Raw genomic sequence first — 14,602 nt, forward strand, 5'->3', positions numbered from 1 at the left:
GACTAACATGGTTGAAGTCATTTCAGCCTTGTCTATTGAACTCATGTGCGTAGCCCCGGAATAATTGAGGATCAGGTGTTCTTGTAGCCTTCAAGAATTCTCCACCACCATTCATGACTGGATGTAGTAGGACTGCTGGGGCAAAATTCTCCCCCAACGGCGGGATGTCCGCCGACTGGCGCCAAAGCCAGCGCCAATCAGACGGGCATCGCGCCAGCCCAAAGGTGCGTAAGGCTCCGCATCTTTGGCGGCCTAGCCCCAACATTGAGGGGCTAGGCCGACGCCGGAGGGATTTCCGCCCCGCCAGCTGGCGGAAATGGCGTTTGTTTCCCCGCCAGCTGGCGCGGAAATGCGGCGCATGCGCGGGAGCGTCAGCGGCCGCTGTCAGTTTCCCAGCGCATGCGCGGGAGCGTCAGCGGCCGCTGTCAGTTTCCTGCGCAGTGGGGAGAGTCTCTTCCGCCTCCGCCGTGATGGAGGCCGTAGCGGAGGCGGAAGGGAAAGAGTGCCCCCACGGCACAGGCCCGCCCGCGGATCGGTGGGCCCCGATCGCGGGCCAGGCCACCGTGGGGGCACCCCCCGGGGTCAGATCGCCCCGCGCCCCCCCACCCCCCCCCCCCCCCAGGACCCCGGAGCCCGCCCACGCCGCCTGGTCCCGCCGGTAAATACCAGGTTTGATTTACGTCGGCGGGACAGGCAATTCCTGGGCGGGACTTCGGCCCATCCGGGCCGGAGAATCCAGCGGGGGGTCCCGCCAACCGGCGCGGCCGGATTCCCGCCCCCGCCCAATCTCCGGGAGCGGAGACTTCGGCGGGGGCGGGATTCACGGCGGCCAACGGCCATTCTCCGACCCGGCGGGGGGGTCGGAGAATGACGCCCCTGATCTCTGAACTGATCTGTTGTTTGTGGAGTTGCTTTGCATTATCTTTAGCTTGTTGACTGCACTGCCTCGTGTCTTCACCAAGCCATTTTACATATTTCTGGTGCTGTTCCTGGCATGCTCCTCAACCCATCATAGTTGGTCCCTTGACTTGACAATAATGATAGAGTGGGGTCATGTTGGGCCATGAGGTCACAGATTGTGGTGGAGTAAAATTCTGCAACTGCTGATGGCCCACATTGCCTCATGAATGCCCGGTTTTGGGCTACTGGGTCTGTTTGTAATCTATTCCATTTAGTATTGTGATAGTTCTGCAAACACAATGGAGAATTTCTTCAGTGTGAAGATTGATTTCACTTTTTATTCATTCATGTGATGTGGGTATCACTGGCTGTGCCAGCGTTTATTGCCAATTCATGAGAGTAATTGAGAGTCAACCACACTGCTGTGAATCTGGAGTCATATGTGAGCCAGAGCAGGTAAGGATGACAGAATTCCTTCCCTAAAGGACACGAGTGAACCAGATGGGCTTTTACGACAATCAATAATGGTTTCATAGTCATCATTAGACTTAATTTCAGATTTCATAAAGGTCTGTGCATTGGTCACTTCTATTAATGCTGTAATGGATAGTTGCATCTATGTGTGACAGGTAGATAGATGAGGATAAATGTTTTTGAAGATCTTTTGCACCTTCAGGTAGAGATAATAATCCTGTGTTAAAGTTGAAAATGTAATGCCATAATTTCTCCTTCATTTTCAATAGATTATAGAAGTGATCCTCCTGAACATCCACCTCCTGTTGCTGTTCCCTTGCTAGAAATGGGGTTTTCTTTGAGGCATATTTGCAAAGCAGTTGATGCTGCAGGTACAGTAAATCAGTTTGAGATAGTGATGTTAGTTCATGATTTCAGGCGTTCATATTGGTGACAAATTAAATTCTTTAGGACAATGCTACTCTTGCGTATACAATGATTATTTGACTTGAAAATAGGTTGGACATATCATTTTATTGTATGAAACATTTATCAGGTCCTATAAATCCCTGATATTTCCAATACTGCAACACTATGCCCAGGATGCTGAACCCAAAAGTTTTCCTCATGTTTTTCTCAATTTTAAATTGAAAGAATTGAGCCTAAACCCCAGATGCATATTATTACTAGTGGTGTACCACAAGGATCTGTTTTGGGGCCATTGCTGTTTGTCATTTTTATAAATGACCTGGAGGAAGGCGTAGAAGGATGGGTGAGTAAATTTGCAGATGACACTAAGTCGGTGGAGTTGTGAACAGTGCAGAAGAATGTTACAAGTTACAGAGGGACATAGATAAGCTGCAGCGCTGGGCTGAGAGGTGGCAAATGGAGTTTAATGCAGAAAAGTGTGAGGTGATTCTTTTGGAAGGAATAACAGGAAGACAGAGTACTGGGCTAATGGTAAGATTCTTGGCAGTGTGGATGAGCAGAGAGATCTCGGTGTCCATGTACATAGATCCCTGAAAGTTGCCACCCAGGTTGAGAGGGTTGTTAAGAAGGCGTACGGTGTGTTAGCTTTTATTGGTAGAGGGATTGAGTTTCGGAGCCATGAGGTCATGTTGCAGCTGTACAAAACTCTGGTGCGGCCGCATTTGGAGTAATGCGTGCAATTCTGGTCGACGCATTATAGGAAGGATGTGGAAGCATTGGAAAGGGTGCAGAGGAGATTTACCAGAATGTTGCCTGGTATGGAGAGAAGATTTTATGAGGAAAGGCTGAGGGACTTGAGGCTGTTTTCATTAGAGAGAAGAAGGTTAAGAGGTGACTTAATTGTGGCATACAAGATGATCAGAGGATTGGATAGGGTGGACAGTGAGAGCCTTTTTCCTCGGATGGTGATGTCTAGCACGAGGGAACATAGCTTTAAATTGAGGGGAGATAGATATAAGACATATGTCAGAGGTAAGTTCTTTAATCAGAGAGGTAGTAAGGGTGTGGAATGCCCTGCCTGCAACAGTAGTGGACTCGCCAACACTAAGGGCATTCAAATGGTCATTGGATAGACATATGGACGATAAGGGAATAGTGTAGATGGGCTTTAGAGTGGTTTCACAGGTTGGGGCAACATCGAGGGCTGAAGGGCCTGTACTGCCCTGTAATGTTCTATGTTCTATAGGCAGAGAGTAATGATGCATAGCAGTTGTTGTCAGATGTTTCTAATGTTCAAGATGTTTGCTATTCAAGAATTTATTTACTACAAGAATAACTTCCATTTATACGTTTCAACTCTCCAAATGTACCAAGGAAAAATGATGACAGAGCATGCGATTTTTCAGCCTCCCAACGGCGTGTTTCCAGTGGCAGAGGCGGCTTGCCATTGACTGCCGGTGAGATCTTCCAGCCCTGCCATATGTACGGTGTTTTATGTGGCTCGCCCATCCCGCTGCTGGGGAACCGACCATGGGGTGTTGCCTTCAGTGAGACAGGATGATCCCACAGGTGTGAAGGGACAGAAAATCTCTTGTTTCGTTTTTAGGAGGGGTGAATTGATTCTGAGGTTGAAAGTAAGAAGTAGTAGTATCTGGAGGAGCTTTAAAATAAGTTCCTGAATGTGGGGTCTAGGTGGGAAAAAGAACAACTACCGATGGTACCGATGGTAGAAATAAGGGATGTAAAGAATGGTTACAGCACAGAAGGCGGCCATTCAGTCTGTCGTGACCATGCTGCTCTCTGCAAGAGCAACTCAGCTGGTGGTCATTTTCCTGCCCTCCTTCTGTCGCCCTGGAAATTTCTTCACTTGTATACTTCACTTTTGAAAACCCACATTATATCAGCCACTGCAACACTTAGTGCATTCTCAACCATAACCACTTGCTATGTGATTAAGGACGAAATCAAAGGAACAGAGTTTGGGACAAGTCAAATGGTTAGTAGAGATAGCAGAAATTGAAATGGGTGAATGGATTTAATCATAAGGATGCAAACTTTTAAGTTTGAGACACTGGATATAGTGAGACAATACAGCCCGTAAGGATAGGGATGATGGATGAGCAGAACTTGTTGCAGGATAGGATGCATGGTGCACAGTTTTTCAAGATTTGAAATTCACACAGGTTAGAGAATAGGAAATAAACCAGGAGCAACAAAACTGGAGTAATCAATTTTGGAATGCGTAGGTGTCAAGTGGGCTGAGATGGGAATACAGTTATGCAATATTCTGAATATTTGTCCACTGCAAATTAGTGGACTTTGATTGGGAGGATATGGGATCAGAAATTCGGGTCAGGGTCGAAGGCGCCCTGAATTTGGAACAATTTTTTCAACTTAAAATAGTGGTCATGGAGGAGGATGGAATTAATAGTAGCAAAGACACAGGGTGCGATTAAATGACCTCGCCGCTTCTGACTCGGTGAGAGGCCTCTCGCGAGATTTGCGATGCTCGGAACATCTCACAAGACTAACGTGATGTCGCAATCTGGATCTCACCCTCGCTGGACATGATCTAGATTTAAATATTTAAGTAAGCAGTTATGCTCAGTTAAATATGTGGGCGCCCGATGCTCCTGAGACCCAGGATTGAACACCCATGCCTGGGAGACCACGCCATGGCGCCGTTTAGCACTGGTCTACACAAACGTGGACCAAGTGTAATAATAATAATAATCACTTATTGTCACAAGTAGGCTTCAATGGAGTTACTGTGAAAAGGCCCTAGTCGCCACATTCCGGCACCTGTTCGGGGAGGCCGGTACTGGAATTGAATCTGTGCTGCTGGCCTTGTTCTGCATTACAAGCCAGCTGTTTAGCCCACTGTGCTAAACCAGCCCCTGGGAGCTTTTCCCAGGCTATTGGAGGCCCCTGAGTGGTCGGACTCTGGGCAGGGAGCGAGGTAAGTGCAGCCTCGGTGTGGCGTTCCTCACCGAAACAAAAAAAAGAGTCCTGTTTGATAGGGCCATTCACGGTGCTGCAGGGGCCAAAAAACACTCCGCTAAACGAGTCCAAAACGGGATACTCTTTCCCGTTAAATCATGGCCACAGAGTTTGTAACTGAAGCCAAGGACTTTGATATTCCCAGTATTTAGTGGAAGAAATTCCTATTGGACAAGCTGTTTTACAATCAAAGTGGTGGAAGGTGTCATAATATACACCAGTATATCATGGTGCAGACGCACACTGATGGACACACAGTGGGACCAATCAACATACACAACACCGCAGCCAATCACCAGTGAGAGCACACGCACTATAAAGACAGGCGACATCAGAGTTCCCGCTCATTCGAGTAGCAGCTAGCTAGGAGCACAGAGCTCACAGCCTGCAATACAGACATTCACCATGTGCTGAGTGCATCAACTGGTTAGGACAAGGCAAAGGTCTTTAGTTAAAGCTGGTATCGTATTTACCCACAGTTCAAGCATGTTTAAATAGTTAACCTTTTAATAAAATAGTGTTGCACTACTTCAAGTGTTGGTGACCTGTATGTGATCCAAAACACCCAACACATCATGATACCAGGAGTAGTTGCATACTAGCACTTCTTAGACCTACCTGCAAGTGATCTGCCTTCCGCCAGCATTTCGTCATTCTGCAACATGGACAACATCAGCCCGCCGCCGCCGTTCCGCATCGTCGGCAACCTCGGGGCCAACTGGAATATTTTCAAACAGGGCTTCCAGCTCTACCTCGAAGCTACGGACAGGGAGGGCGTCTCGGACACCAGAAAGATAGCTCTTCTCCTCTCCACGGCCGGGGACCATGCCATCCATATTTTCAACTCTCTCACCTTTGCAGATGACGAAGACAAGACGAAGTTCAAGACGGTTCTCCTCAAATTTGACACTCACTGCAGCGTAGAGGTGAATGAAAGTTTTGAACGCTGCGTGTTCCAGCAGCGTTTTCAGGGTAAGGACGAACCTTTCCAATCCTTTTTAACGCACCTCCGCATCCTTGCGCAATCTTGCAGCTACGCGCCCACCTCCTACCCCATGATACGCGACCAGATCGTTTTCAGTGTTCAGTCGGACCCCCTACGTCAGCAGCTCCTCAAAGTAAAGCAACTCACCCTAGCAACCGCCATCGAGACCTGTGTCCTACATGAAAGTGCCACTAGTCGGTACTCCCATATAGTGGCTGAAACGGCGCGGCAAGGTCCCCACGAGACGGAACGGGTCCAAGTGATTGCACACCTCCAGGGCCTCAGCCTGGATGAGGGCGGCCAATTTGCGGACTCCCGCGCTTGTACGCACCAAATGAGGGGACGACAACATGGAGGAACGTAATGCGCAGGCACGCACCACGCAGGACCGCACCGCGCATGCGCGGTGGCGCAGTGAACGTGCTGACATCACGATGTGCGGCAACTGTGGCTCCGCCCATTTAAAGCGGCAATGCCCCGCAAAATCTCGACAATGCCTACGATGTGGAAGACTTGGCCACTATGCTGCCTGCTGTCGAGCAGCTCAGCCTTCCAATTCATATTGCTTCAGCCAGCCTCGCAGGAATGTTCGGGCAATTCAACCCACGGTCACCGAGTCCGAATCCGACCTCCCACACAGCAGTGACACCGAGGACCCGAAGGCGCCTTTTCGAGTCGGTGTCGTAACGAAAAACAGGCTGTCCCCGAAGCAAAGACACCAGCCGCTGTCTGTATACAGCATCGATCCAGACGATGAGTGGTGTGCCACCCTGACGGTCAGCCGGTCCCAAATACGATTCCGCCTGGACACTGGTGCCTCCGCCAATCTCGTGGCGTGGTCTGCTTTCCAAAGCCTTCGTGTCAAACCAACTATTCTCCCATCGGCCTGCCAGCTATTGGACTACAATGGCAACATCATTCCTGCTACCGGCTCATGCCAACTCGAAGTGACGCACAGGTCATGAAAAGCCATCCTTCCTTTCGAGATCGTGGGCTCCTCGAAGGACACTCTGCTTGGCGTACAGGCGTGTAAATTGCTAAACCTCGTTCAAAGAGTTCACTCTCTCTCTCCTGATGACACGTCTGCCTTCCAGGATGCTGACTTCAGGGCGCAACTCAACGCCATCATTGACCAGCACCGCAACGTCTTCGAAGGCATGGGCACGCTCCCATATACTTACAAGATCATACTCAAACAGAACGCCACACCTGTGGTGCCTGCACCTCGCAGAGTCCCAGCACCCCTCAAGGACCGCCTCAAGCGGCAGCTGCAGAACCTCCAAGACCAAGAAGTGATCTCCAGAGTTACAGAACCAACCGACTGAGTCAGTTCCATGGTGTGCGTAAAGAAGCCTTCCGGCGAGCTCAGAATCTGCATTGATTCAAAGGATCTGAATCGAAACATAATGAGGGAGCATCACCCAATCCCCAAGCGCAAAGAGATCCCATGAGAGATGGCTCGTGCCAAGCTCTTCACCAAACCTGATGCCTCGCAAGGTTTCTGGCAAATTCAACTCGACAGATCCAGCCGGAAACTGTGTACCTTTAACACCCCTTTTGGCAGATATTGTTACAACAGGATGCCGTTTGGGATCATATCGGTGTCAGAAGTGTTCCACAGGATCATGGAACAAATGATGGAAGGCATTGAAGGTGTTTGCATCTATGTTGATGACATAATCATTTGGTCCAGGAGCATATCAGTCGCCTCCAGCGCGTGTTCAAACGCATACGGGAGCAGGGCCTACGCCTCAACAGAGCCAAATGCTCCTTCGGCCAGACGGAACTCAAGTTCCTAGGGGACCACATCTCCCAGTTGGGTGTGCGGCCGGATGCGGACAAGGTGGCTGCCATCACAGCCATGAAAAAGCCAGAGGACAAGAAGGCGGTCCTCCGATTTCTGGGCATGGTCAACTTCCTAAGGAAGTTCATCCCTAACCTCGCCTCTCATACCACAGCTCTCAGGAACTAGGTCAAGAAGACGACAGACTTCCAATGGCTTCCTGCCCACGAGCGCGAATGGAGAGAACTTAAAACCAAACTTACCACGACCCCGGTATTGGCCTTTTTTGATCCAGCGAAAGAGACAAAAACTTTGACCGATGCCAGCCAATCTGGCATTGGGGCAGTGCTCCTGCAACGTGATGAGGCCTCATCATGGACCCCTGTTGCATATGTGTCACTCGCCATGACACCCACAGAACAGCGCTACGCGCAGATAGAAAAGGAGTGCCTGGGCCTGTTGACCGGTGTCGTCAAATTTCATGATTATGTGTACGGCCTTCCCCAATTCACCATCGAGACCGACCATTGCCCGCTGGTCAAAATAATACAAAAAGACTTGAACGACATGACGCCTCGCCTCCAGCGCATTCTGCTCAAACTCCGGCGATACGACTTTCAGCTCGTATACACCCCGGGCAAAGACCTGATCATAACCAACGCTCTGTCCAGGGCAGTCAACAGCCCGTGTGACCCAGCGGGATTCGTCTGCCAGGTTGATGCCCACGTGGCCTTCGTGACCTCCAATCTACCGGCCACGGATGAACGCCTCGTCCAAATTCGCCGCGAGACTGCGGCTGACCCCCTGCTACAGCGTGTCATGCGCCACCTAACAGACAGGTGGCTCAAGAGCCAATGCCCGCAGTTCTACAACATTAGAGACGATCTGGCGATAGTCGATGGTGGCCTCCTGAAACTGGACCGCATTGGTATCCCGCACAGCATGCGCCAGCTCGTCTTGGAACAGCTACAAGAGGACATTTTTGGCGTGGAGAAGTGCCGCCGATGGGCCCGAGAGGCAGTGTACTGGCCCGGCATCAATGACGACATCGCCAACACAGTGCTCAACTGCCCCACCTGTCCGAGGTTCCAGCCGGCCCAACCACGTGAGACCCTACAGCCCCATGAGTTGGTCACGTCCCCTTGGTCCAAGGTCGGAATCGACCTGTTCCACGCACTGGGCAGGGACTGTGTTCTGATTGTAGACTATTTTTTGAACTACCCGGAGGTGATACGTTTGCACGACATCGCATCGTCTGCAGTCATCCGTGCCTGTAAGGACACCTTTGCTCGTCACGGCATCCCACTCACTGTGATGTCGGACAATGGCCCCTGCTTCGCAAGCCAGGAATGGTCCAATTTTGCCAGGAGGTACAACTTTGTGCATGTGATATCCAGTCCCCTGTACCCCCAATCCAATGGCAAAGCGGAGAAGGGCGTCCACATCGTCAAACGGCTCCTCTGCAAGGCTGCCGATGCGGGATCCGACTTCTACCTCGCCCTGCTGGCCTATCGCTCGGCCCCGCTGTCCACTGGTCTGTCGCCAGCCCAGCTGCTCATGGGTTGTACCCTGAGGACGACGGTGCCGTCCATTCACGTCCCAGACCTCGACCACGTTCTGGTCCTTCAACGAATCCAACTGTCTCGTGCACAGCACAAGGTGGCTCATGCCGCCCGTGCAGCTGGCTCCAGATGACAACGTCCGCATCCATCTTCCGGATGGTGGCTGGTCTGCAACTGCTGTGGTTCTTCGGCAGGTGGCTCCCCGCTCGTTCCTGGTTCGTCTACCGGATGATTCCATTCTGCGCCGTAATCGGCGTGCCCTTCATCTCGTTCCGCGCTCGCTACGTGATTCTCCGCCAGTGCCATGCCCTCCTGTTGTCCATGACCTGGACTATGCAGAGATTCCGGTTACTCTGCATCCTCCTCACTCTGACCCAATCCAGCCCGCTCCTCAGCTGGTGGCTCCTGACCCACCCTTAAGGCGGTCAACCAGAATTCGTCGCCCACCTCAGAGACTTAATTTGTGAACTTTGCACTAATGGACTCTCTGGTCTGTTCTGTTCTTCAGTCTAATCGTTCAAGTGGTCTGTATATAGTGTTCATCTCGTTATTTGTGTGACACACTGTTTTTTTTCTGCACCAGGCACCTTCCCATGTAAATAGCGTAGTTTTAGTACATAGTCCTGTAAATATTTCGCACACACGTAGTCAGGAACATTCACCACACACTATTTATTGTCACGCAGGCACATTTTTTTATATAAAAGGGGGGATGTCATAATATACACCAGTATATCATGGTGCAGACACACACTGATGGACACACAGTGGGACCAATCAACATACACAACACCGCAGCCAATCACCAGTGAGAGCACACTCACTATAAAGACAGGGGACATCAGAGTTCCCGCTCATTCGAGTAGCAGCTAGCTAGGAGCACAGAGCTCACAGCCTGCAACACCGACATTCACCATGTGCTGAGTGCATCAACTGGTTAGGACAAGGCAAAGGTCTTTAGTTAAAGCTGGTATCGTATTTACCCACAGTTCAAGCATGTTTAAATAGTTAACCTTTTAATAAAATAGTGTTGCACTACTTCAAGTGTTAATGACCTGTATGTGATCCAGAACACCCAACACATCAGAAGGGTAGAAGTAGAAGGATTGTGGAAAGTTGAGTTGCTTATGAAGCAGGCGGAAACTGACCATGTCAGCTGATGATGTCACTCAGAGGCAGCATTTAAATTAGGGATAAGAGGAATGAAGGATGGATCTCCCAAGAATGCGGGTTGGGGGAAAAAAAAATGTTTAATTTGTTTGTGGTACCTGGGCATCACTGGCTGTGCCAGCATTTATTGCCCATCCCTAATCGCCCTTAAGAGGGCAGTTAAGAGTCAACCCCATTGCTGTGGGTCTGGAGTCACATGTAGGCCAGACCCGGTAAGGATGGCAGATTTCCTTCCCTAAAAGAGATTAGTGAACCAGATGAGTTTTTACGACAATCAACAATTCAAATTTCACCATCTGCAGTGGCCAGATTCGAACCTGGGTCCCCAGAGCACTACTTTGGGCCTCTGATTTACTAGTCCAGCGGCAATACCACTACACCACTGCCTCCCCTTTGCTACAGATTATAGGCGGCACAGTGGTGTTAGCACTGTTGCTTCACAGTGCCAGGTGTCATGGGTGTGTCCCTTTAAGAAATGTTTTTGTCTTATCACATGGCTTCATCGTCAATGTGTGGGTGGAGTTGGTTTTACTTTCACTTTGGTTTGGGGCTTGTTTGTGGCTCTGAGTTTTTGCTTTCATTTTCACATTTGGCTGCTGTACTCCGAAAGAGAAGTATCTTGGCTTGTCTCTCTATCTTCAGTTTAAAAGCTGTTTCCAGACTGCTTGATAACGTGAAAAGAAATAATTGCTTTCTGGAAGGAATTCAAACCTGCTGTTTTGGAAAAGAAACAAGAGCATCCAAACCAGCTCTTGAGTGCTGTGTGCTGGGCCACACCTTTTGAAAAGGGGTACTGGTTTATGGGATCTTATTAAATTGGAACAGTTAAAGGGGGGGAAGTTATTTAGAGTTATACATAGATTATTGTAGCTGTGTGGGGTATTTATGTTTGTAGTTGATAAAAATGCTTACTGTGTGTTAATAAAAATGTTAACTAAATTTGTAGAATAAAGCTTGTTTTCTGAGTAAAAGTGTTTAAGGCCTCTGTTGAATAACACCTGAAATGCAGGCCCTTGTGTGCATCGTAACCAAAATCAGTAACAGTTGTAGGTCAGGTGAACTCCATGATATACTTTTCTAAACCCTGGCCCATAACACAGGGTCCCAGGTTCGATTCCCGGCTTGGATCACTGTCTGCGGAGTCTGCACGTTCTCCCCGTGTCTGCGTGGGTTTCCTCCAGGTGCTTTGGTTTCCTCCCACAAGTCCCGAAAAACATGCTGTTAGCTGATTTGGACATTCTGAATTCTCCCTCCGTGCACCCGAACAGGCAACCGGGGTGTGGCGACTAGGGGATTTTCACAGTAACTTAATTGCAGTGTTAATGTAAGCCTACTTGTGACAATAAAAAGTTTATTATTCTATTATTAGAAGTTGCGGCTACAATTGGAATCAAGCAGGGACACTACTGCTGAGCTGGAGGCAAAGCATTGGAGGAGATTGGTGTTATTTACCGTGTAAAACCTTACAGATGTTACCAAAGGCACCTTGCTCATAATTACAAGATTATTTGTGCATGAGATGTGAGCATCGTGGCTAGGTCAGCATTTGTCGCCAATCCCTAATTAGGCTTGAGAAGGTGGCAGTGAGCTGCCCTCTTGAATAACTACAGGCCTGTGGTGTTTATTCATCCAAATCCTCTTAGGAAGGGAATTCCAGTTTATTTCCCAGTGACAGTGAAGGAGCAGCGATATAGTTTCAAGTCAGGATACTGTTTTTAGTCCACTTCTGCCCTTGTCCTTTTAGACCTAGAGGCCATGCAGGCTTGTAAGATGCTGTCAAAGAAGGCTTGACAAGTTGCTACAGTGCATTTTGTAGCTGTTGCACACTACTACCACTATGCGGGTGGAGGAGGGGGTGAATGTTGAAGGTACTGGATGAAGTGCATAAATTTGGCTTGGATTGTTTCAAGCTAAAAACCTGATTGAAGGAATTCAAACCGAGTTACACTAGAGAGGTGCAAAATGACAACATGTTCAAGGACTTTGGAGAAAGAAAAGGGAGATTGGAGATGGATTGGTCGTTCGTAAGAATAGAAGAATGAAGGGAATTTCTGACAACTGATAATTTTCCAAGGGAAAGAGATGCTGCTAGAGGAGAAGAAGCTATTTATACAATCAGCTCACATAACAGCCACATTCAAGCTGGTCTTCCCTTTTGAAAAAAGAAGGCTGAGAAGTGACTTAATAGGAGTCTTTAAAATTCTGAACAGTTTTGATTGGATGCAGATATAGTATTTTGTTCTTTGGGGAATTGTATAACTCGAGGCCATCAATGTAAGATGGTCACCAAGAATGGTAAGAATGTGGAACTTGCTACCACAGAGAGAGATTGAAGCAAATAGATATATTTAAGGGGAAACTAGACATGCATGTGAGGGAAGAGGGAATAGATGGTTACAGTGATAGATTTAGATGATAAAAGATGGGAAGAAACTAAATTGGTGCAATATATCAACATGGACTGGTTGGATCGAATGGCTTGTTTCTGTGCCATTTATCCTATGTAAAGGATGGCTTGGTTGTTGGGAGATTTGTGGAAATAAAGTCAAAGAGCAGAATGGAATTCTTATCCGCATAATAAAGTTGGAAGGAAGTACTGAAGGAAAGTCTAAGTGAAGCTACAGAGTGATGTGTTGTTGACTAAAGATTGGAGAAGGCATTTTAGCAGGCAGGAAAAAGGGGAAGCAGAGGCAGTTGAATGAATGCTCTTTACCTTGGTGACCATGATCTCTTTGCACTTGTTTACACAATGGAGAGAGGAGTTACAGAGATGTTTGGTTGTAGAGAAAAAGAGCTGGGGTTCCTTTCAGCATGGATGATTGTTTCAGAGGAACAGTTATACCAAAGGTTGGTTAAACATTGTCTCTTTTAGAACTGTGGCTATATTTGTATCCTACCATTAGGGATGTTTGCACTTCAACCAGAGTTAGATTTTGAGGTTAGTTGTACTAAAGAGATTAAAGGACGATGAATGATGTGGAAAACGCAAATGTGGAGGAGGGCGTGGAGGAGTAAAAGCTGGCAAGTTACTGCAGCTGGATAGAGGACCAATAACCATTTGGATGGGTGATATTCCAGTATTGTTTTTCTTATCTGTTGGTAGGGGTGAGAAAGGGGGGTGGGTCTGTGTTGTATTCCATTAGGTAGGGCCCATAGCTGTTGCCCATAGCTCCTCAGGTGGAGCAAAATGTACCTTATGACTTTCTTGGAGCATATTTTCTCCACAGCAGAAAGGAAGGGTTGACCTTCTACTTGTCTGGAATAATTATTACCTGGTGGGAAGAGGAAGTGTGGGTACTAGTGTCAAATTGCTCTGGCCCACTTATCATTGGGGGGGGGAGGGGGCAGGCTGCACATTTCAAGACCTACCAAGCACAGCAATAAACAGACCACGGGCACAATATCATCAAGTACATCCTCAGTGGGAAGACATTGAATCAGTAGGAGAATGGAGAAGCAGCATATCAGACTGTATTGTTCAAGGAGCAGTGGAGTTGGAGACCAAGGACAGAGTGAAAATTAGTGGCCAATACAGCCAGAAGATCACAGACATTGATGTGGTAATAGAGGAGGGAAGGGCTTGTATATGTACTAAGGCTAGCACAAGCAAGATATAATTTAGGCTTCTGTGCCCCTTGGTTCTTTATCCCTCAATTTTAATTATTTCCAAGAAGGTAGGATGATTTATCCCGTAGTGTTATGAATATCTGATACCAGAAAATGCAATTGAACTGCTACAGTTACACGGTAATGAATTCTTAAATATGTACATCATTTGTTGTACTTCATTTCCATGTTTATCACTTACCTTTTTGATCTTTGTGGATGAATATAATTGGATGTTGCTGATTCCCTTTATATAGGTGTTTCTGGGGATGCAGACCCACAATCAATTGAACAACTGGCCAGCTGGATGCTAGAACATCCTCTAGCAGAGGAACAGGAAGTCATTGTTTATTCCTCCGCCACTATGGACAATGATCTGGAGACACCTGTAGAGTCTGAGGTTATAATACACAATCAGGGAACAACACTCGTGTCTCCTGAAGGTGTTGACAGGGATGATGCAATTGAAGGGTAAGGAGCAAGTCTGAAGAAGTTAGTGTTTAGGCTTTTCCTAAAAAGCTTGTTGCTAATATCCGCTAAATTTGGTTTGAGAATCATTCATAAGATAAATTCTCCACCAATCCATTTTTTTAATAAAAGTAAATTTTTGGTTCGGAATTAACAAGCTGATACCGGAGATAAAAGCTGAGGTGAAAGTGCTGGTTAGAATAATAAAGGTTGAGAGGAGATCTAATAAGATGTGTTAAAAATTAG

The 14,602-nt window shown here is 47.8% G+C and overlaps 1 protein-coding gene across 4 annotated transcripts in view; it reads left to right on the top strand.

The window, feature by feature from the left end:
* The window catches only part of LOC140409077 (probable E3 ubiquitin-protein ligase HERC1), a 701,933-nt gene that overhangs the window by 378,492 nt on the left and 308,839 nt on the right, over positions 1-14,602 (top strand). For 3 of the 4 annotated variants that reach the window (XM_072497165.1, XM_072497164.1, XM_072497168.1), the window contains 2 exons: positions 1,644-1,745; positions 14,146-14,359. In XM_072497165.1, coding sequence (XP_072353266.1) covers positions 1,644-1,745; positions 14,146-14,359 — 316 coding nt within the window. The remainder of the gene's footprint in view (positions 1-1,643; positions 1,746-14,145; positions 14,360-14,602) is intronic. The other variant, XM_072497166.1, reaches the window with a different exon arrangement.

The sequence above is a fragment of the Scyliorhinus torazame genome, chromosome 3 (genome assembly GCF_047496885.1).
Source record: "Scyliorhinus torazame isolate Kashiwa2021f chromosome 3, sScyTor2.1, whole genome shotgun sequence".
Classification (NCBI taxonomy): domain Eukaryota; kingdom Metazoa; phylum Chordata; class Chondrichthyes; order Carcharhiniformes; family Scyliorhinidae; genus Scyliorhinus; species Scyliorhinus torazame.